Source organism: Bufo bufo, chromosome 6, assembly GCF_905171765.1.
Source record: "Bufo bufo chromosome 6, aBufBuf1.1, whole genome shotgun sequence".
Classification (NCBI taxonomy): Eukaryota; Metazoa; Chordata; class Amphibia; order Anura; family Bufonidae; genus Bufo; species Bufo bufo.
This window is the reverse complement of record NC_053394.1, coordinates 394676535-394700891: the sequence shown is the minus strand read 5'-3', so window position 1 is coordinate 394700891 and position 24357 is coordinate 394676535. Positions and strand designations below refer to the sequence as shown.

Here is a 24357-nt window from a genome sequence, read left to right as displayed (position 1 = left end):
TTGGCCTCTCTGCTTCCATAAAACACAGCTCTTAGTGGAGTGAATGTCTGTTCAGCTTTTCTCCTCTGGTGTAATGATTCTAGCAGCTCCTGCTAGGGGAATTTCCCACCCAGGCTGTGTGTGAGGCCTGCTGTGATTGGTCAAGACTCCTGCCTAGCAACAACAGTTTAACTTTATGCTTTCTGTTGTTTCTGCTGTGTCATTGAGCTTACCTTACATTATATAATGAATCTTAAAGGCATATTATCTTTTCTGCTTCTGTGAACACAATATATAACAGCTTTATGACATCCAAACATGAAGTCACTGTAAATAACTCTGCTTTTGTCTTTAACATACAAACATAGGAACTGTATTAGGGTTATTGGCAGGTTTAGCTGTATAAACATATAAGCTATATTAGCAACCTAGGACAGGTCTTAGCTGGCCAACTACACTCCCCTCCTCTTCCTCTCTTGTGGGCACCCACGTGAAGTCCATCGACACGTCATCATCGTCACCTTCACCATCATTGACATCAAAGATCTCGGAGTAGGCAGCAACAGCGGGGACCACCCTCCTTGGGCTGATCTGGGTACTGTCGTCAGACTGCTGGGTGGTGGCCGTTGCTACCTCCTCTTCCTCATCCGATGTAAAGAATGGCTGCGCATCGGTAAGGTCTGGGAATGGATGGGAAAATAATTTCTCTGACTCGAGTGGAGGGGCTATGGTGGTGGTGGTGGTGTCTTTGGGGGTGCACACAGCAGAGTGAGGAGGGTTCAGATACAGAGAATGAGGAGGATGCAGAAGCGGAACGCTGAGTGAGCCACTTAACCAACTCTGGTGCGTCCTTTGACGTAATCGCATGCACCTCCAACTTCCCACTTGGGCTCCGGCCTGGTGCACCTGCCCAACCCCTACCACCCCTGCAGAACGGCCTGCCTCTTCCTCTGCCTGTCATTTTCAAAATTACCCTGTGCCAAAGTCCCTACAGAAGAGCAATATTTGTGAAAGCAGGTATATCGCAGGCCTCAATCAGTATTTGGTGGAAACAGGTATATCAATCCCCTTAATCTGTATTTTGTGGAAGCAGTTGTATCGCAGGCCTCAATCAATATTTAGTGGAAGCATGTATATCGCACCTCTCAATCTGTATTTTGTGTAAGCAGGTATATCGCACTCCTCAATAAGTATTTTGTGGAAGCAGGTATTGGGGTACACCCAAAAACATTGGGAAATATAACCTGTGATAACCCCCCTCCAGCCGTGCTAAACAAACGTTCAGGCAATACATTGGCTGCAGGCCAGGCCAGCACCTCCATGGCGTAAAGGGCAAACTCAGGCCATGTGTCCAATTTGGAGACCCAGAAGTTGCAGGGGGCAGACCCATCAGTCAGTTTGTGTAGGCGTGTGGACACATACTGCCCCACCATGTCGCACGTCCCCGTGATGTTCACATTCTAATTTAATATCTGCAATCAACTTTCCATGTTCTTTTCTGCACCTATCATGTTGATCACGGTTAGTGGCAAATCAGGGTTCCACGCCGGAGAGGGAGCGTGAGAAAGGGATAGCACATCCAAGGGAGATCAATGGATGAAATTTAATTGTGATCGAGCGGAAATGTGGGAGAAGTTATTAAAACGGAAGAATCGAAGGAAAGGAGGGGGCGCGCGGCAATTACCCACTCCCGACTTGGGGAGGTAGTGACGATAAATAACAATACAGGACTCTTAAGATGCCCTGTTAGTGGAATGATTAATAAAAAATTATAGGGAATGTCACTGGGGTATTTAGGATTTGGAAACGTTAGACAGGAGAGGCCCTGCTGCCGCTTTGTTGACTCTAGATAACTTCTTCCTGATCGCATGTCACCGTGACGTCCACCATCCATTTTGATATCTTCTCTATCAACTTTCGATGTTCTTTTCTGAGCCTACCATGTTGATCACGGTTATCGGCGAATCGGGGTTCCACGCCGGAGAGGGAGCGTGAGAAAGAGAGACCACATCCAAGGGAGGTAAATTTTTTTTAATTAAATGTGATCGAGTGGAAAAGTGGGACAAATTATTGAAGCGCAAATGTGGGTCAAGTTGTTAAAGTTTAAGCATTGAATGAAAGGAGGTGGCGCGCATCAATTAAAGAAGAATTTTAGAAATTTTATTCCCTGTCGCCTATGCAGAGCAGAGGTTTGTATACGGCAAAATTTGTAAAATGTCACCTGACAATGTAACAGACGATTTTTTTAAAATTTATGTTCCTGTCACCTATGCAGAGCAGGGGTTTAATTACGACAAAAATGGTCAAATGTCACCCAAGAATGTAACAGACAAATTAGTGTTTTTTTTTTTTACCTGTCTACTAGGTACAGCTGGGGTATATCACACCCAAAAATTGGTGAATTTCACCCGAATATGTAACAGACAAATTAGTGAAATGTTACCTGTCTACTAGATAGAGCAGGTTTATATCACACCCAAAAATTGGTGAATTTCACCCAAATATTTAACAGACAAATTAGTGAAATGACATAAAATAAAATACGTACAATGGGGGAAGGTCCATATGGAGCAGGAGTTTGAGTTGTCGGTGGAAGTAGCGGTGTAGGTGGAAGCAGCGGTGGAGGAGGACGAGGTAGCCAACACTGGTTTTGTTTTTAATTTACTTTTTTTTTTAAATTAGGGTACACTCCAAAAGAGTGTGAAATATCCAAAATACAACAATGAGCAATTGCGCTGTATTATAACAATGGCTGGTTAAGGTCGGTATACATGTCTATTCTGCACAAGGTACGGACAAGTCCTGTGGGATCCATGCCTGGTTCATTTTAGTGAACGTGAGCTTGTCCACATTGGCTGTGGATAGGCGGCTGAGCTTGTTTGTGATAACGCCCCCTGCTGTGCTTAACACACGTTCAGACAATACACTGGCTGCAGGGCAGGCCAGAACCTCCAAGGCATAAAGGGCAGTCTCAGGCCATGTGCCCAATTTGGAGACCCAGAAGTTGAAGGGGGCAGACTCGTCATTCAGGACGTGTAGGCGTCTGCACACATACTGCTCCACCACATTGCTGAAATAGTGCCTCCTGCTAAGACGTTCCATATCACCTGGTTGTGCTGGTTGTTGTGGCGTGCTGACAAAGCTTTTCCACATTTCGGCCATGCTAGCCCTGCCTTCTGACTTGCTGGTGGTGCTCCAGCTGTGTTGGCGACCTCTTCCTCCTCCTCTGCCTTCGCCTTGTGCTTCCACTGAGCCCCCGCTGTCAGGTGTGAATGCCACCAGCAGCGCGTCTACCAGCGTGTGCTTGTACTCGCGCATCTTACGATCACGCTCCAGTGACGGAATTAAGGACAGTACGTTGTTCTTGTAATGGGGATCCAGCAGCGTGGCCACCCAGTAATCAGCACAAGTTAGAATGTGGGCAACTCGGCGGTCGTTGCGGAGACACTGCAGCATGTAATCGTTCATGTGTGCCAGGCTGCCCAGAGGCAACGAAAAGCTGTCCTCTGTGGGAGGTGTATCGTCTGTGTCCTCTGTATCCCCCCAGCCATGCACCAGTGATGGCCATGTGCTGGTTTGGGTGCCACCCTGCTGTGAACACGGTTCCTCCTCCTCCATCTCCTCATCCTCCACCTCGTCATCCTCCAGAACTGTGCCCTGGCTGGACAATTGTGTTCCTGGCGTTTGTGGGTGCAGGAACCCACCCTCGGAGCCACTTGTGAATGACTGGCTGGAAACCCTATGAAATGATCCCTCTTCCTCCTCCTCCTCCTCCTGTGCCACATCCTCTTCCATCATCGCCAGCAGCGTTTTTTCAAGGAGGCATAGAAGTGGGATAGTAACGCTGAGAACGGCTGGTGGAGTACTCGAAACAGCGCAACAAGTAACACAGGTCTCGCATGGAGGCCCAGTCATTGGTGGTGAAGTGGTGCTGTTCAGCAGAGCAACTCACTCGTGCGTGCTGCAGCTGAAACTCCACTATCGCCTGCTGCTGCTCGCACAGTCTGGCCAGCATGTGCAAGGTAGAGTTACACCTTGTAGGCACGTTTCATATGAGGCGGTGAGCGGGAAGGCCGAACTTATGCTGCAGCGCTGACAGGCGAGCAGCAGCAGGGTGAGAATGCCGAAAGCGCGCACAGATGGCCCGCACTTTCTACAGCAGCTCTGACATATCGGGGTAATTTTTAAGGAACCTCTGCACCACCAAATTCAGCACATGCGCCAGGCAAGGGATGTGCGTCAAACCGGCTAGTCCCAGAGCTGCTACGAGATTTCGCCCATTATCACACACCACCAGGCCGGGCTTGAGGCTCACTGGCACCAACCACTTATCGGTCTGTTGTTCAAGGCCCATCCACAGCTCCTGCGCTGTGTGGGGTTTGTCCCCCAAACAGATACGTTTTAAAACTGCCTGCTGTCGTTTACCCCTGGCTGTGCTGAAGTTGGTGGCGAAGGTGTTACGCTGACCGGATGAGTTGCCGGTAGAGGATGAGGAAGCGGAGTTGGAGGAGGAAGCAACAGGAGGCAAACTGAAGCGCCCTGCAATCCTCGGTGGTGGAAGGACATGTGCCAAACTGCTATCCGCCTCAGGACCAGCCACCACTGCATTTACCCAGTGTGCTGTTAGGCCTCATGCACACGACCGTTGTTGTGTTCCGTTCCGCAAAATGGGGTTCCGTTGTTCCGTGATCCGTTTCCGTTTTTGTTTCCGTGTGTCTTCCTTTTATTTTTGGAGAATCACCAGACATAAAGGAAAGTAAAAAAAAATCTAAGACAGGTTTGCCATGCAAATGATAGGAAAAAAACTGACCCGGAGGCAGATGACAATCTTGTGTTCCTCCGTGTTTTTTAGCGGTCCCATTGACTTGAATGGGTCCGTGAACCGGTTTCTGCGAAAATATTAGGACAGGTTATATTTTTATGACGGACTGGAATCACGGACGCGGACAAACGGTGCATTAGCCGAGTTTTCAACGGACCCATTGAAAGTCAATGGGTCCACAGAAAATCACGAAAAATGGAACAACGGACACGGAATACGGAAACGGTCATGTGCATGAGGCCTTATGGAGATAAAACCTCCCCTACCGTGCTTACTGGTCCACGTATCCCTAGTTAGGTGGACCTTGCCACAGATGGCGTTGCGCAGTGCACACCTGCTTTTGTTCCCTACTTGGTTGTGCAGGGAACGCATGGCATGCCTGGAAAAGTAGTGGCGGCTGGGCACGACGTACTGTGGGACAGCCACCGCCATAAGGCTTTTAAAACTCTCCATCTCCACCAGACAGAATGACAACATTTCAAAGGACAGTAATTTAGAAATTCTGGCATTCAGGGTCAGGGATCGCGGGTAGGTAGGGGGTTACTTCCTCTTCCGCTCCAGTGTTTGGGAGATGGAGAGCTGAACGCTTCCGTGTGACATTGTGGAGATGCTTGGTGACCCAGGTGGTGGTGTTGCTGGCAGATCCTCTGTTTGCAGGGTGGCAGGTGGCACTGTCACTCCAGAGGTGGATAAAGAGGCCGAGACTGCAGCAGAAGAGGAAGCAGGAGGAGCCAGAGACCTTTCTTGGTTTTTGAGGTGTCTAATCCACTGCAGCTCGTGCTTTGAACTTAGATGCCTGGTCATGCAGGTTGTGCTCAGGTTGAGAACGTTTATACCTCGCTTCAGGCTCTGATTGCACAGCGTGCAAACCACTCGTGTCTTGTTGTCAGCACGTTGTCTGAAGAACTGCCACGCCAGGGAACTCCTTGGAGCTGGCTCTAGTGTGCTCAGTCCCTTGTTGCGGTGGGCAGTAGCAGGCTTACTGTCTAGGGGATGGCCGTTCCGCTTTTGCACCCTGCTCCCTCTTCTGCTGTGCTGGTGGCTCTGTGCGACCACCACCTCTTCCTCCGAACTACACAGGTCACTCGCATGACCTTGATTCCATGTGGTGTCGAGGACCTCATCATCCTCCACATAATCTTCCACCAAGTCTTCACCCCTGCCCTCCTTGTCGTTCTGCACACTTTCGAAAAAGCCATAGCAGTTGTCACCTGTGTTTCGTCATCATCCGAGACGTGCTGCGGTGGTCCTCCCATGTACTCCTCTTTAAACATAAGTGGTTGGGCATCGGTGCACTCAATCTCTTCCACTTCTGGGGCAGGGCTAGTTGGATGGCCCTGGAAAACCCTGCTAGCAGAGTCATCAAAAAGCAGAAGAGACTGCTGCATGACTTGGGGCCAGACTGCTTGAGTGATTTGAAAGGTGAGGTGGAAGACTGATGGACATCGGCTGCAGGTGCCAACTCTGATCTTTCAGCAGGAGACTGGGTGGGAGACAATGTAAAGGAACTAGAGGTACTGTCAGCAACCCAATCTACTATCGCCTGTACTTGTTCTGGCCTCACCATTCGTAGAGCTGCATTAGGCCCGACCAAATAACGCTGAAGGTTCTGTCGCCTACTAGCACCTGAAGGTGTTTCACTTGTGCGTGTAGCTTGCACAGATTGACCACGTCCTCTCCCTGCAACAGGAGCTCCACCAGCAGCACCACGACCGGGGCCACGTCCCTTTATTCATATTTCTCAAATTTAGGATCTTGCCTAAAATGGGTGTTTTTTTTTTTTATAACAGAATAGAACAACAGTATCTAAAGGGTGTATCTCACAATGACAGATGCAGCAAAGGCTGCAAAATTAAATATTTTGCCCAAAATGGGTGTTTTTCGAAAAACAGAATATGACAGCAGTATATAACACTTGAATTTTACACGGACAGATGCAGACAAGGCCGCAAATTAAGTATTTTGCCCAAAATGTGTGTTTTTTAAAATAGCAGAATAGCACAGCAGTATCTAAAGCGTGTATTTCACACTGACGGATGCTGCAAGGGCTGTAAAATTTATTATTTTGCCCAAAAAGGGTGTTTTTTTAATAACAGATATTATAGCAGTATATAACGCTTAAATTTCACACTGACAGATGCAGCTAGGGCTGTAAAATTTAGTATTTTAGCAAAAAAGGGTGTTTTTTAAAACCCAGAACATTATTGAAGTACAGTCAGGTCCATAAATATTGGGACATCAACACAATTAATTTTTTTTTGGCTTTATACACCACCACAATGGATTTGAAATCAAACGAACAAGATGTGCTTTAACTGCAGACTGTCAGCTTTAATTTGAGGGTATTTACACCCAAATCAGGTGAACGGTGTAGGAATTACAACAGTTTGCATATGTGCCTCCCACTTGTTAAGGAACCAAAAGTAATGGGACAATTGGTTTCTCAGCTGTTCCATGGCCAGGTGTGTGTTTATTCCCTCATTATCCCAATTACAATGAGCAGATACAAGGTCCAGAGTTAATTTCAAGTGTGCTATTTGCATTTGGAATCTGTTGCTGTCAACTCTCAAGATGAGATACAAAGAGCTATCACTATCAGTGAAGCAAGACATCATTAGACTGAAAAAACAAAACAAACCCATCAGAGAGATAGCAAAAACATTAGGCGTGGCCAAAACAACTGTTTGGAACATTCTTGAAAAGAAGGAACGCATCGGTGAGCTCAGCAACACCAAAAGACCCGGAAGACCACGGAAAATAACTGTGGTGGATGACTGAAGAATTCTTTCCCTGGGGAAGAAAACACCCTTCACAACAATTGGCCAGATCAAGAACACTCTCCAAGAGGTAGGTGCATGTGTGTCAAAGTCAACAATCAAGAGTAGACATCACCAGAGTGAATACAGAGGGTTCACCACAAGATGTAAACCATTGGTGAGCCTCAAAAACAGGAAGGCCAGATTAGAGTTTGCCAAACGACATCTAAAAAAGCCTTCACAGATCTGGAACAACATCCTATGGACAGATGAGACCAAGATCAACTTGTACCAGAGTGATGGGAAGAGAAGAGTATGCAGAAGGAAAGGAACTGCTCATGATCCTAAGCATACGACCTTATCAGTGAAGCATGTTGGTGGTAGTGTCATGGCGTGGGCATGTATGGCTGCCAATGGAACTGGTTCTCTTGTATTTATTGATGATGTGACTGCTGACAAAAGCAGCAGGATGAATTCTGAAGTGTTTCGGGCAATAATATCTGCCCATATTCAGCCAAATGCTTCAGAACTCATTGGACGGCGCTTCACAGATCAGATGGACAATGACCCAAAGCATACTGTAAAAGCAACCAAAGAGTTTTTTAAGGGAAAGAAGTAGAATGTTATGCAATGGCCAAGTCAATCACCTGATCTGAATCCGATTGAGCATGCATTTCACTTGCTGAAGACAAAACTGAAGGGAAAATGCCCCAAGAACCACCAGGAACTGAAGACAGTTGCAGTAGAGGCCTGGCAGAGCATCACCAGGGATAAAACCCAGCGTCTGGTGAGGTCTATGCGTTCCAGACTTCAGACTGTAATTGACTGCAAAGGATTTGCAACCAAATATTAAAAAGTAAAAGTTTGATTTATGATGATTATTATGTCTCATTACTTTTGGTTCCTTAACAAGTGGGAGGCACATATGCAAACTGTTGTAATTCCTACACCGTTCACCTGACTTGGATGTAAATGCCCTCAAATTAAAGCTGACAGTTTGCAGTTAAAGCACATCTTGTTTGTTTAATTTCAAATCCATTGTGGTGGTGTATGGAGCCAAACATTTTAGAATTGTGTCGATGTCCCAATATTTATGGACCTGACTGTATTTCAATCTTAGTGGTAGGTTGTGGTGGCTCACTAGCAAGTAGTTAAGGTATGGTGCTGCAAGCTCATATAGAGGGAATCACCCCACCCTCTCTTAAAGGCAAATGTAGTAATAGGACAATGAGCGAGCACTCATACACTTGGCAACCAGATTGACATGTGCAGAAAATATTTATTAAATCCCCATTAAATACAAGTAATAAAATTTATAAGAACAATGTAGCAATAATATACAACATTACAGTCACATATATTGCGGTAGATATGATCGACACTATATTCATATGACTCAATAGTGTCGATAAATTCAATAGTATATATCTCACCAAAAAACTTCAAGTATATGCTGTTATTTGGGAAGAGGGGGTATTATCTTCTAGCGCTCTATCCCAATTTGGGAAACTGAATGTCACTGAAAATGCTGTAGGTGTTTTCACTGGGAGTGAAATATGTTCATAAAGTGTCCACAGGAATCCTGATAATGTGAAAAGTCTCTTATAGCATATCCTTTTAAGCTCGATATGAGCTTTGGATTGAAGAAAACTTTAAATCGATGTTTGGCTTACCGTCTAGCGTCTGCTGTCTCCCTATTGCTTCAATGGAGCTTTAAATATTTGCCGGCTTATTCAGTCGCTCCATACAGCAAGCTGGTTTAAATTTCGCGGGAGTTCCAAAGATCGCAGGAGTTGCCACTCTGTTCCGCAATTTCCTTTGGTGCAGCTTTCGACGATAAGAATAGTTAATCCTTTACTGTAGAGATTTTCTTCTGTATGGCCATACAGTATTATCGGAGGCTTTTCAATGCAGGTACATCACTTGTTTCACCATACGCGTTACGGGTAGATTCACTCTCCCTTCCTCAGTGGTCAAGTGTCTGCCTGCTCTCTATGGTGAAAAAAGTGATGTACCTGCATTGAAAAGCCTCCGATAATACTGGTTGGCCATACAGAAGAAAATCTCTACAGTAAAGGATTAACTATTCTTATCGTTGAAAGCTGCACCAAAGGAAATTGCGGAACAGAGTGGTAACTCCTGCGATCTTTGGAACTCCCGCGAAATTTAAACCAGCTTGCTGTATGGAGCGACTGAATAAGCCGGCAAATATTTAAAGCTCCATTGAAGCAATAGGGAGACAGCAGACGCTAGACGGTAAGCCAAACATCGATTTAAAGTTTTCTTCAATCCAAAGCTCATATCGAGCTTAAAAGGATATGCTATAAGAGACTTTTCACATTATCAGGATTCCTGTGGACACTTTATGAACATATTTCACTCCCAGTGAATACACCTACAGCATTTTCAGTGACATTCAGTTTCCCAAATTGGGATAGAGCGCTAGAAGATAATACCCCCTCTTCCCAAATAACAGCATATACTTGAAGATTTTTGGTGAGATATATACTATTGAATTTATCGACACTATTGAGTCATATGAATATAGTGTCGATCATATCTACCACAATATATGTGACTGTAATGTTGTATATTATTGCTACATTGTTCTTATACATTTTATTACTTGTATTTTATGGGGATTTAATAAATATTTTCTGCATATGTCAATCTGGTTGCCAAGTGTATGAGTGCTCGCTCATTTTCCTATTACTGTATTTCAATCTTGTTTTTAACAATCACAGATGCAGCAAAGGCTGCAATATTAAGTACTTTGCCCAAAAAGGGTGTTTTTTTAATAACAGAATATGACAGCAGTATCTAACGCTTGTATTTCACACTGAAAGATGCAACAAGGGCTGTAAAATGTAGTATTTTGCCCAAAAATTGTGTTTTTAAAACCCAGAAAATTATTGCTGTATTTCTAGCTTAAATTGCACACTAACTAATGCTGCAAAGGCAACAGATGTAGTCTTTCCAAAAATGGGTGATTTTTTTTAAACCCAGAATATAATTGCAGTAGTTCAAGCTTCTATTTGACTGTCACAAATGCACATATGCTGTGCTGTTGCACAGAACTTGCATAAAATGTCCGTCGCCGCCGCCCACCTAACTAACAGACGGATAAAAGTTATTTTTCTGGGTCACTGGGCTCAGGGCAGGGTAAAAAGATTGTGCACTGCACCCACAAAACAAAATCTAGGTAGATCGCTGAGTTAACAAGCACTTCTGATTAAAGATTCTGTCCTATTCTCTCCCTCACAGCAGCAGCATCCTATCCCTACACTAATGAGAGCAGAGTAACGTGCAGCGCTACGTGACTCCAGCTTATATAGAGGCTGGGTAACATGCTGCACTGGCCAATCACAGCTATGCCATTAGCAGGCATGGCTGTGATGGCTTCAAAGGGCACACGAGTTAAAAGCTTGTTGATTGGCTGCTCTGCAGCCTTTCAAAAAGCGCCATTAACTCACCGAACTCGAACTTTTACTGAAATGTTCGGGTCCGGGGTCCAAAAATCCTAAAGTTCGGTACGAACCCGAACTTTACAGTTCGGGTTCGCTCAACCCTACCCTTAATCAATATTTTGCGGAAGCAGGTATATAGAACCCCTTAATCAATATTTGGTGAAAGCAGGTTTATTGCACCCCTCAATCAGTATTTTGTGGAAGCAGGTATACCTCAATCAGTATTTTGTGGAAGCAGGTATCTCGCAGGCCTCAATCAATATTTGGTGGAAGCAGATATATCAATTCCCTTAATCAGTATTTTGTGGAAACAGGTGTATTGCAGTCCTCAATCAATATTTGGTGGAATCAGATATATCAATCCCTTTAATCAGCATTTTGTGGAAGCAGGTATATAGAACCCCTTAATCAATATTTAGTGGAAGCAGATATATTGCACCCTTCAATCAGTATTTGTGGAAGCAGGTATATCGCACCCCTCAATCTGTATTTTGTGGAAGCAGGTATATCAAACCCCTTAATCAGTATTTTGTGGATGCAGGTATCTCGCAGGCCTTAATCAGTATTTGCTGGAAGCAGATATATCAATCCCCTTAATCAGTATTTTGTGGAAGCAGGTATATAAAAAAAACCTCAATCAGTATTTTGTGGAAGCAGGTATATAAACCCCTTAATCAATATTTGGTGGAAACAGGTACAGTATATCGCATCCCTTAATCAGTATTTTGTGAAAGCAGGTATATCGCAGGCCTCAGTCAATATTTGGTGGAAGCAGGTATATCAAACCCATCAGTATTTTGTGGAGGCAGGTATATTGCACCCCTCAATCAGTATTTTGTGGAAGCAGGTATATAAAAACCCCTTAATCAGTATTTTGTGGAAACAGGTATATCGCAGGCCTCAGTCAATATTTGGTGGAAGCAGGTATATCAAACCCATTAATCAGTATTTTGGGGCAACGGGTATATCACACCCGTTGCAAATAGTTGTTCCAATAGCGCTTGTCACTCTATATACCTACGGTATCGCAGCATAACTGCACATAACTGCTGCACAATACAAATGCACTATATACTTTCTATGTTAGAAAGTATATTATAGACATATCACATCCCTCAATTCGTTTTTTTAGGGGGCAACAGGTATATCACACCAGTTGCAATTAGTTACTCCAATAGTATTTGTCCCTCTATATACAGTGAGGAACAGAAGTATTTGAACACCCTGCGATTTTGCAAGTTCTCCCACTTAGAAATCATGGAGGGGTCTGAAATTCACATTGTAGGTGCATACCCACTCTAAGAGACAGCATAAAAAATTTATAAAATAAGGAAATCACATTGTATGATTTTTACAGAATTTATTTGTTTTGCACTGCTGAACATAACTATTTGAACACCTGAGAAACAGCAAGAATGCTGGCTCTCAAGGACCTGTTACTGTGCCTTTAAAAAGTCCACCTCTACTCCACTCATTAATCTAACTTAGTAGCACCTGTCTGAGCTCTTTAAAGATCCCTGTCCACCCCACAGTCAGTCAGACGCCAGCTACTACCATGGGCAAGACCAAAGAGCTGTCAAAAGACACCAGAGACAAAATTGTGGACATCTACAAGGCTGGAAAGGGCTAAGGGGAAATTGCCAAACAGCTTGGTGAAAATAAATCAACTGTTGGAGCAATTGTTAGAAAATGGAAAAGGCTAAAGACGACTGTCAGTCTCACTCGGACTGGGGCTCCATGCAAGATTTCACCTCAATAAGAAAGGTGAGGAATCAGCCCAGAACTTCAAGGGAGGAGCTGGTCAATGACCTGAAGAGAGCTGGGACCACAGTTTCAAAGGTCACTGTTGGTAGAACACTGCGCCGTCATGGTTTCAAATCATGCATTGCACGGAAGGCTCCCCTGCTCAAGACATCACATGTCCAGACCCGTCTGAAGTTTGCCAATGACCATCTGAATGCTCCAGAGGAGGCATGGGAGAAAGTCATGTGGTCAGATAAGACCAAAGTAGAACTTTTTGGTCTAAACTTCACTCGTCGTGTTTGGAGGAAAAAGTAGGATGAGTTGCATCCCAAGAACACCATCCCTACGGTGAAGCATGGGGGTGGTAACATCATGCTTTGGAGGTGCTTTTCTGCGAAGGGAACAGGATGACTGCACTGTATTAAAGGGAACCTGTCACCGGGATTTTGGGTATAGAGCTGAGGACATGGGTTGCTAGATCGCCGCTAGCACATCCGCAATACCCAGTCCCCATAGCTCTGTGTGCTTTTATTGTGTAAAAAAACTGATTTAATACATATGCAAATTAACCTGAGATGAGTCAGAGCTTGAAAATATGACTCTTCTCTGGTCACACAAGTAAGATATGACTCTTTTATGTTAATTTGCATATGTATCAAATCGTTTTTTTTTTTTACACAATAAAAGCACACAGAGCTATGGGAACTGGGTATTGCGGATGTGCTAGCGGCCATCTAGCAACCAATGTCCTCAGCTCTATACCCAAAATCCCGGTGACAGGTTCCCTTTAAGGAGATTGAATGGAGAATGAATGGGGCCATTTATTGTGAGATTTGGAGCAACAACCTCCTTCCCTCAGTCAGAGCATTGAAGATGGGTCCAATATGACAACCACCCGAAGCACACAGCCAGGATAACCAAGGAGTGACTCCGTAAGAAGCATATCAAGGGTATGGAGTTGCCTAGCCAGTCTCCAGACCTAAATCCAATAGAACATCTTTGGAGGGAGCTGAAACTCTGTGTTGCTCAGTGACAGCCCCGAAACCTGACAGATCTAGAGGAGATCTGTGTGGAGGAGTGGGTCAAAATCCCTGTTGTAGTGTGTGCAAACCTGGTCAATAACTACAGGAAACGTTTGACCTCTGTAACTGCAAACAAAGGCTTCTGTACCAAATATTAACACAGATTTTCTCAGGTGTTCAAATACTTATGTTCAGCAGTGCAAGACAAATTCTTAAAAAATCATACAATGTGATTTCCTGTAGGGAATGCACCTACAATGTGACTTTCAGACCCTTCATGATTTCTAAGTGGGAGAACTTGCAAAATCGCAGGGTGTTCAAATACTTCTGTCCTCACTGTAGCTGCGGTATCGCAGCAGAACCGCACACAACTGCTGCACAATACAAATGCACTATAATATACTTTCTATCTTAGAAAGTATATTATAAGCAGGGCTCGACAAATCCCAGGCGCCAGGTCGCCATGGCAACCAGGAATTTGGTCCTGGCGCTTGGGTATTTGTCAGCCCGTTTTCAAAGATGCGATCTCGGCGTGCACCATGGTTTCCTGAGCCGGCACAGTGGAGAAGGAGAGGAGTCCCTCCCTCCCCACTGTGCGCGGCTTCCGCTGACCACAGATGAGAACAGAGTAGGAGGAGGGGAGGGACTGTGGCCACTGCGCCACCAATGAATGCCTGAATACCAATGTGCCGGCCATATCCCGGCCCCTATGACTGCACGCTGTGATCCGCGCGATTAACCCCTCAGTTAATCGCACGGATCACAGCGTCCTGTCAGAGCTCGGGTGCCGGGAATGTTTGTCTGCATTGGTGGCAGTGGGCAGTTCCGATCGGAGTCCCAGCAGTGTAATGCTGGGGCTCCGATCGGTTACCATGGCAGCCAGGAGTCACGCTACTGAAGTCCTGGCTGCGATGGTATGTTAGTGAGCAGCATTATACTCACTTGCGTCATGGCCGCCGGGCGCTCCTTCTTCTGTCTGTGAGGCTCATTGCTAATGCTTATAGCATTAGCAATGCGCCGCACAGACCTATGAGAAGAAGGAGCTTCCGGTGATCACGGCGCAAGTGAGTATAATGCTGCTCACTAACATACCATCGCAGCCAGGACTTCAGTAGCGTCCTGGCTGCCATGGTAACCGATCGGAGCCCCAGCATTACACTGCTGGGACTCCGTTTTGGAACTGCCCACTGCCACCAATGATGGGGGGGGGGGAGGAGGAGGGGGACCCTGTGGCCACTGCCACCAATGATTAATACTGGGGAGGGAGGGGGAGTAGGTTTGTTACCAGAGGGGGCTGATAAGAGGGAGAGGCTGGAGGGGCTGATCAGAGGGGGGGGGGGGGCTGATCAGAGGGGGGGGGGCTGATCAGAGGCTGGAGGGGCTGATCAGAGGCTGGGGGGCACATGAGAGGCTGGCTGCCATGGTCAGCTCCTTGCTGTTGTGTGCACAAAGCACAGGGCAGCAGGGAGAGTGTAAAGTCCTATTCACCCTAATAGAGCTCTATTAGGGTGAATATGACAAGGGTTCTAGCCCTTAAGGAGGCTAATAGTTATTAAATAAAAAGTAAAAAAAAAAAAAAAAAAGTTTAAACACCCCCCATCAAATATAGAAAACAATATTTCGCAATATATATCGCATATCGCAATATAGATTTTATGACGCGGCTCCGCCTGGCTCCTAACTTTTTTAGCTGGCTCCTAGATTCCAAGGAAATTTGTCAAGCCCTGTTATAAGTATATCACACCCCTCAGTGTATCACACCTTTCGATAGCACACCAATTCCAGTCCTTAAAAGTACTTTTGTGGCCCTATTGGCTAGCGTTTGGTGTCCCTAACAGTCTGTCCCTGGTCCACAAAGCAAACTCTCCCTACACTGGCAAAACACAGAATGTAAAATGGCTGCCAGATTGGGTTCTGTTATATGGTGGGGGTGTCCATGTGCTGAAACGTCTCAATTGGCTGTTCTGTCCCACCTGATGTGTGTGTTATGGGTCAAAGTTAGGCGCAATGCAAAGGAATATAGCACCGGAGGACATCGCCATATGTTCACATGCGAATCGCGAACGCGCAAAGTTTGCAGCGAAACGACCACTGGGCGAATGCGCAAGGCCATCACTAGAAACAGCATTAAAAACTACGTTTTTAAATGAATCGACTGCGGATCTATGATCTGAAGGTCGATTTTCTCATGCCCCTAGTTGCAGCTGCAGTTATTTCTGAGCGATCCTTAGAGACTTGTTCAGACTAGAACTGTATTTGACGCTGTTTGCTGCGCAAGGTTCACATTGTATGCTTATAGCTGAAAGACGCTGAGATCAGTGACCGCCATAATCCTCGAAGGTGCAGAGTGGTTCCTTATACAGTGCCTAGTGCAACGCAGTGGTGGTGGAGGGTAGTCATAAATACTCGCTGTACTTTCACACAATTGTGTAAATAACAAATATTTTTATCATTTCATTTTTTTTAAAGTCTGCCTTCATCCACATGAAAAAAGCTGTAAAATCATGGACACTAGGTTCTCACTTCCACCTAAATTTCCGTCCACTGCCTGTTGTCAGACAAGATCCGTCCCCAGTAACATAGACTCACAAGACCGCAAACAGGAAATGGGGGTGTGTCAGAGCTAGCTGAGATCCTGATCCTGAAAGCCTGCTTCTACGCTTTTGAAGATTGTAAGAGACCCCTACCTTTCTGTAATTGTGATTTTTCTCCTCCTTATTTTTTTCTGTGAGCTCTGAAGCTGAAAACAAACATAGTGTGAAGTAAGGAAAAGTATAGTAATGGCAGGTTTTACAGACTTGAAACGCCCCCTGCTTCTGAGTGAATTGCATCTAGGTGTGCAGCTGAAACAGGGAATATGTCTGAAAAAGACATTAGGGAAGCCCCAAAAAGACCTGTTCCTTCACAGTTATGATTGTACAGAGAAGCACAGCGATTATACAAACTTTTCTATGATAACTCAGGTACATTTTTCAGGTGTTGTCCCATTAAAAATATTCTACATTTTTCAAACCAGAACCTGGATCTGAATACTTTCACATTGGCATGTAATGAAAAATTTACAGTATCTGTATAAGCGCCACCTGCTGTTTGTTTATGAGTGTTGGGACAGCCATCGTCCTTCACTTACTGCGCCTGCGCTGAATACTGAATGGGACAGCATAGGCATGAGATTTCCACAGGAGACAGGGCCGGCAAGCGGAGTCCAACGCTGTCTGGCCCTGTCAATGAAGTGTAGCAGGGTGCGGCCAGAGGTGGGAGAACGGAGCCTCTGGTAGCAGGAGCAATGCCCCCCCCGCTCCTAGAGGCTCCTTTGCATATTATAAAAGTTATTTTTTTCTCAATAACGGCGGCACCAGTGAGATGGCACTAATATAGTTATGTTCAGCTGACATTAGTACATCACCAATGTCAGCCAGGTTAATAACCATTTTCCTGCTGACAGAAACCCTTTAAAGATAAATCTATTAAACAAATCTTCCAACCCAACGTCTGTCTAGATAACAATAATATTCTTTATGTATCGCCAACATATTCAGCAGCGTTTTACAATTAACATAGAACCTGTAGAATTCTCCACTGCTCCAGCACTGAGGCTCCTGTGGTCTCCTTCAGTCTGTTTACATCACTGCAACGACAATATTGGTCGGAGCTCCTATGGCAGTATGTATATCACCTGACCATTGAGGTCTATGATGGTCAATAGCGTTCTCATGCTGTTCATACTGGCATCCCTAATGACGTCTTCTATTGACTGTAGGGTCATGTGAAGATGTGACATACGATGAAACTGCCTTGACCTCACATATGTTTCAATCCATATAAAAAGAGAGAACACAACATCTACACTTTATTATCTCCTCCCATGTCTCCTCTTATCTCCAGTTATTGTATTTTACTTGGGATTTTGTAGGATTTTCCATTGTCTAATCTTCTTTCCATTCAGATTCCTACAATATAGGACCCGCTCAGTGAAGATCTTCTATATCAGATCCTTCTCCTGATTGACCCTTCAAGGATGGACAGGGACAAGATGGCGGAGAGGATAATTAATCTCACCCTAGAGATCCTCTTCCGGCTTACTGGAGAGGTGAGAGATGCTGATGATGTCCCATTACTTAATCTTATCTATGTTACTAACAGATGAACATGACTGGAGAGGTGAGGGGCCTAGGACATGTATGGAGTGATATTTATTACTGTGTCTCTCCATAACCAGGACTACACAGTAGTGAAGAAGACCTCTAGTGAGCGCTGTCAGGCCCCTGTGTCTGAAGGATGGGGAAGAACCTTGAGTCCAATCACGTGGCCTCCACCTCACCCCCTGATATATGAAGAAATCAATAGAGAGAAGATCCTAGAACTCACCAGCAAGATGATTGAGCTGCTGACTGGAGAGGTGACAATGCTGGCAATGCTGGGACATTATATAAGAACGCTATGCAGGAATCTAGGTGATGACTGTATCATTGTGTTGTCAGGTTCCTATAAGGTGTCAGGATGTCACCGTCCATTTCTCCATGGAGGAGTGGGAGTATGTAAAAGGACACAAAGATCTGTACAAGGACGTCATGATGGTGGATCACTGGCCTCTCATATCACCAGGTAATAGACATGACTAAATACACATGTCCTCTCATTATCTGTATGTGAGCAATTCATTCAGTCTCTGGATGTGTTTCCTACTGTTGGAAATTGGCAACATAAACCTTTTGAAGCAACTTCTTCCTCAGAAGATTCTTTTGTTTAAGCCTCATTCACACTCATCTCATCTCAGTGATTTCCATCAGTGATTGTGAGCCAAAACCAGGATTTGAGCCTCCACACACATAAGTTATGTAACAGCGGCTGCTATGAGCCAATGTTCCCCTGCTTATCGCAGCGAGCTCCGTGTTCAGCGCTGATCTGCTGCCGGTGTTTCCCCATTCATCACTGCAGTCCTGGGCTCTGTCCTTACAGGCATCGTCTGTCCTGGGATCCGCTCCGCAGTTTACTTCCAGCCCTGAGCACAGCATGGTTACAGCTTGTCGTCTGTAGCACTTCCTTTAGCGCACGTCACTTCCTGTGATTTATGGGTTAGCTCATATGACGTTGCTGACCAATCCTAGCCCTCCTGCACATATATAAGTGGCTTAGCCCCCTTCCCAGGTGCCTGAGCGTCAAGGTCCTTGTGTCCTGCATAGGTTGCTGATATCTCTGCTCGTCTTCCTGTGTATCTGACCCGTGCTTGTGTTTCTGGACTCCGCTACCTGTTTGATCCCTGCCAGCTTGCCTTGATTCTCCTGTTGCCAATCCGGATTGCCAGACCTATACCTGTGCCGGCTGCCCAGACCTATTGCTTGTTTGACTTCACCTCTGCCTCATCCTTTGGTCCTGCACTGTTGCTCATGGTTACGGCTTGGCCTGCTGACTACGTCTGTACCTCTGGTACCTTGATCAGGTACCTCTTGGTCCGTCTGGACCAGCTGCCTCGTGTATCAATCCTTCTAAAGAGGTCGCGACTTGGTGTTCCTCTATCCCCACCATTAGGGGTACTGTAAATATCGAGGGGCTCACTTAGAAGAGGTAGGACACGTGGCACAGTGGGTTCATGACAAGGTATAGGGGAAAGATCTGTACCTGTTCTGTGTTTAGAGCCTCATCTGGTTTTGGCTCAAAATCTCTGCTGGAAATCACTGACCGAACACTGACGTGTGAATGAAGCCTTATTCAGAGATAATATCAGCAAGACAGCATTGAAGTCAATGTAAAATTTATGCAGATTATGGCATAAGACGTAAATGGAAGTGAATTACAGCCGTGGTAAAAGGCAGCGCTTTGTTATAAATCCTGGACACCATCCTTTATACCTCAGAGAACAAAGGAATAATTCATATTTTAATTAATTGTGTCGCTGTACATAGACTTCAATGTTTTACACACAGATTACATCATTCCATCATCATTTCTATGTAACCATAGATCTACACAAGTTACACCAACAACAACTTCTAATTGGATAAAAGTTCCTTATCACAATCTCTTCTTGCATAAATTATTTTTTCCTGGGGCCTTCCATTAATCCTCTCCAATTCAAGTACCAATCTCCATTTTTCTTTCCAAAGAGCCCCATGGTCTATAAAACCAAGATAGGCTCTTTGATTTATCACCTGTCCAACACCAAGGATCGATCATGATCATAAACATGCAAATGGTTAGTTTTAATAGACAAATACATTTATCTTGGCCAAGGCTTCAACTTCTAGTGCAAATATTATCTGCTTTCTAAAGGTAACCATTCCATCATAACATTTTTGATTACTTAAAGGCCTCTTTTTTTTCTCAGCAAAAGTAGTTAGTATTAATAGTACTCAGTATTCACCTCAAAATGGTGATTAAGTCTTTAGCTAAGCTCCTTTTTGAGGTGTAAACACAAAGGGGGTCCTTTACTATTCTGAAATAAGCCTAAGCGTATTTCAAGGGGCATATGTCGGTGCAACAGTTAGTAGCGCCGTTATCTGCAACTTCGCCCTGCTCATGCCAGGTCTACAATTGTGGGTGTGGCGTGGACGGCGAAACCCCCGCCAGCTTAGGGCTTTAAGACCAGCATTTAAAACACTGGTCTTAATAAATGTTCCCCAAGATGTATACCTAAGACAAGATGGCTGACCATCCAATCTAATCCTGATTCTGAAACACCTACAGTTAAGGAAGAGAGAACAATACCCGAGAGATGTCCCAGTCCTCTTCTTCCACAGGATAATTCAGAAGAACATCACTATGTCCCACAGGATGATCAGGTAGATGGATATAAGGATATCATGATGGAGGATCACCGGCCCCTCATATCACCAGGTAATAGACATAACTAAATGCACACCTCTCATTATCTGTATGTAAGGAATGAATTCAGTCACTGGATGTGTTTCCTACAGTTAAGGAAGAGATGAGAACAGCAGAGAGATGTCCCAGTCCTCTTCTTCTACAGGATGGTTCAGAAGAATCTCACAATGTCCCACAGGATGATCAGGTAGATGGAGATAATGTATCATGGAATGTCCCCTCTGATCTGTAGAAGACTGTGAAGATCTTGTGTTCAGTCTTGTTTTATCCTTCAGTATTATATGATTTATCCTTGTATTAATGAGAAATATGGAGATGGCAGGATTACAGCTGACCATAGACGTTACATGTTGTCAGGATCTTCTCACTATTTTCTCCCTGTAGAGACTTTTTAGATGGCCTTCTCTGTCAATTGCTGCAGATCTTTTGTGGTTGCACAAGGCCGGGACCATGCTCTACAACAAATGGTCAACCAAAGTTGTGCTCGGATTGTCAGCTTGAACATGAACATCAGGAGATAAATGCATCATTATCTTTAAAGGTTTTGTAGTCTAGGGTGCAGTCTCCTGGTGTCTCCTTGATATAAGAATGGCAGTACCAAGATCATACCACGGATTCTATTCTAGCACATGTAGATGCAAGTCCTTTTTACTTGCATGGAGTATAATATAATATTCAGGGGCGTAGCTAAAGGCTCATGTGCCTTGGTGCAAGAGTTCAGCTTGGGACCCTTCCCTCAGTGCTTTGTGGCCAGGGACAGGGAAGCACATAGCCTTCGTGCTGTCTGAGGCGAAAATTGAAACTGCATTCCCTGCTCCTGTCACATCTGTGACAGGTCTCAGAAGGTCTGAAAGATTATCTACGCATTCGTGATCTGACAGCCTCTTTTGGTTTCACTTTGTCTGTGTGTTTAGGGTATGTCCACACCTCCTGTTCAGGTGTGGATCATGTGACCTTTACCTCGCCCTATTTAGTCTGACTTTTCCCATCACTCCTTGCTTGGGATAGCTTCATTTGGTCTTGGAAGATCTGGAGTGTGGTTCGTGTTGAAGTCCTGTTCATCCTTCATCCTCTGAAGTTAAGTGTTCCGCTTGTTGTGTTTTGTATCCCCCCCCCTGGTTGTTTACTAGGCCTCAGTGAGACGCTAGTTCCTTCACCAGGGAAGGAACGGGTGGTCTCTGCCCTGTCATTATCTTTAGGGCACCTGAGGGTCAACAGGGTTTTCTAGGTTCCTATGTATGGGTATCTCTACCATCGAGAGGTGCCCATACGGATAGGAGTTAGGGCCAGGAGCAGGGTTTTATAGGTGGTGACCCTTTTCCTTCCCTAGCGGTGAGGCCTAGTGTCTTTCCCCTTCCTTCTTGATTGTCTTTTTGTGTTCTCCCCTACTACATCCGTGACAGCTCCATGCCAAATTCTTGACCTTACCCCTTCCCTCCAGTCAGAGATGTAACTTGACCTGCATGAACTTTTGAGGTTGACGCGTCCGAGGTAGGGATAGGAGCAATCTTGTCGCAAGGTCCTTCACCTAGTAAATGGCGCCCATGTGCATTTTTTTCTAAAAAACTCTCTACTGCTGAAAGGAATTATGATGTGGGGAATAGGGAATTGCTGGCCATTAAGTTGGCGTTCGAGGAATGGCGGCATTGGTTGGAAGGAGCAATTCACCCTATTACGGTAATTACGGATCACAAGAATCTGGCCTACCTGGAGTCGGCTAAGCGACTGAACCCAAGGCAGGCCAGATGGTCATTGTTTTTCACCAGATTTAACTTCATCGTCACTTACCGCCCTGGGGTTAAGAACTTCAAGGCGGACGCTTTGTCGCGTAGCTTTCCTGGGGGGGTGAGTCTAATGACCCTAGTCCCATTTTATCTGAAGGGGTAGTCATATCCGCTCTTTATCCTGATCTTGAGGCCAGGGTGTTGGAGGCACAGGAGGATGCTCCGGACTCTTGTCCTCCGGGAAGTTGTTTGTTCCCTCCGAATTACGTCACAAGGTGTTTGAGGAACATCACTGTACGGTGCTTGCTGGGCACCCTGGGAGCAGATCGACTGTCGATCTCATCTCTCGCAGATTTTGGTTGCCGGGGTTGCGTAAGTGTGTTGAGGACTATGTGTCAGCCTGTGGTACCTGTGCACATGCTAAGGTGACACATACTCGGCCTTCCAGATCTCTGCTTCCATTGCCCACCCCGTCCAGACCTTGGACCCATTTGTCCATGGATTTTATCACGGATTTACCGAATTCTTCGGGAAAAACTGTGATTCTGGTGGTTGTAGATCGTTTTAGTAAAATGGCACACTTTATTGCATTACCTAGTCTACCCAATGCTAAAACTCCTGCACAGGTGTTTGTCGACAACATCGTGAAACTACATGGCATTCCCTCTGATGTGGTGTCCGATAGAGGGAGTCAGTTTGTTTCCAGATTCTGGAAAGCGTTCTGGACTCGTCTGGGTGTACAATTGTTCTTCTCTTCGGCTTTTCATCCTTAGTCGAACGGACAGACGGAGCGCACTAATCAGAATCTGGAGACTTACTTTGAGATGTTTTGTTTCAGAGAATCAGGAAGAGTGGTCTTCATTTTTGTCGTTTGCTGAGTTTGCTATAAATAACCGCAGACAGGAATCCACTGATAAGTCGCATTTTTTTGGGGCATATGGGTTCCATCCACAGTTTGGTACATTTTCTGGTGCTCAAAATTCCGGCATTCCTGAGGAGCAACGATTTTCCTCTTCTTTGTCTTCTATTTGGCGGAAAATCCCAAATTACCTGAAAAAGATGGGCAACAGGTATAAGCGTGTGGCTGACAGGAGACGTATGAGTGCTCCAGACCTGAGAGTGGGTGATTCTGTGTGGTTGTCTACAAGAAACATTAAACTTAAGGTACCTTCTTGGAAGTTGGGTCCAAGATTTATTGGTCCATATAAGATCACTGCCATTGTTAACCCTGTAGCCTTCCGTCTTGAACTTCCTCAGGCATTAAAAATCCATAACGTATTTCATAAATCGTTGCTAAAGAAATGTGTCGAACCTTTTGAGCCGTCCTCCTTGCCTCCTGCTCCTGTCATGGTGGACGGCAATTTAGAATTTAAGATCAGCAGGATTGTGGACTCCCGAGTTCTTCGGAGATCCCTTCAGTATCTCGTTCATTTCAGAGGGTACGGACCAGAGGAGAGGATGTGGGTTCCAGCGACCGATGTTAATGCCAGTCGTCTGGTGAGAGCATTCCACAGAGCTCATCCTGATAAGGTCGGTCCAGGGTGTCCGGAGGTCACCCGTAGAAGGGGGGGTATTGTCATATCTGTGACAGGTCTCAGAAGGTCTGAAAGATTATCTACGCATTCGTGATCTGACAGCCTCTTTTGGTTTCACTTTGTCTGTGTGTTGAGGGTATGTCCACACCTCCTGTTTAGGTGTGGATCATGTGACCTTTACCGCGCCCTATTTAGTCTGACTTTTCCCATCACTCCTTGCTTGGGATAGCTTCATTTGGTCTTGGAAGAGCTGGAGTGTGGTTCGTGTTGAAGTCCTGTTCATCCTTCATCCTCTGAAGTTAAGTGTTCCGCTTGTTGTGTTTTGTATTATCCCCCCTGGTTGTTAACTAGGCCTCAGTGAGACGCTAGTTCCTTCACCGGGGAAGGAACGGGTGGTCTCTGCCCTGTCATTATCTTTAGGGCATCTGAGGATCACCAGGGTTTTCTAGGTTCCTGTGTATGGGTATCTCTACCATCGAGAGGTGCC

The 24357-nt window shown here is 45.2% G+C and overlaps 1 protein-coding gene across 1 annotated transcript in view; it reads left to right on the top strand.

The window, feature by feature from the left end:
• LOC121005755 (oocyte zinc finger protein XlCOF6-like) overlaps positions 1 to 24357 on the top strand; it is a 48369-nt gene that overhangs the window by 5626 nt on the left and 18386 nt on the right. The window contains exons 2-5 of the mRNA XM_040438523.1: positions 17736 to 17879; positions 18009 to 18188; positions 18271 to 18394; positions 20474 to 20568. Coding sequence (XP_040294457.1) covers positions 17808 to 17879; positions 18009 to 18188; positions 18271 to 18394; positions 20474 to 20568 — 471 coding nt within the window. The 5' untranslated portion in view covers positions 17736 to 17807. The remainder of the gene's footprint in view (positions 1 to 17735; positions 17880 to 18008; positions 18189 to 18270; positions 18395 to 20473; positions 20569 to 24357) is intronic.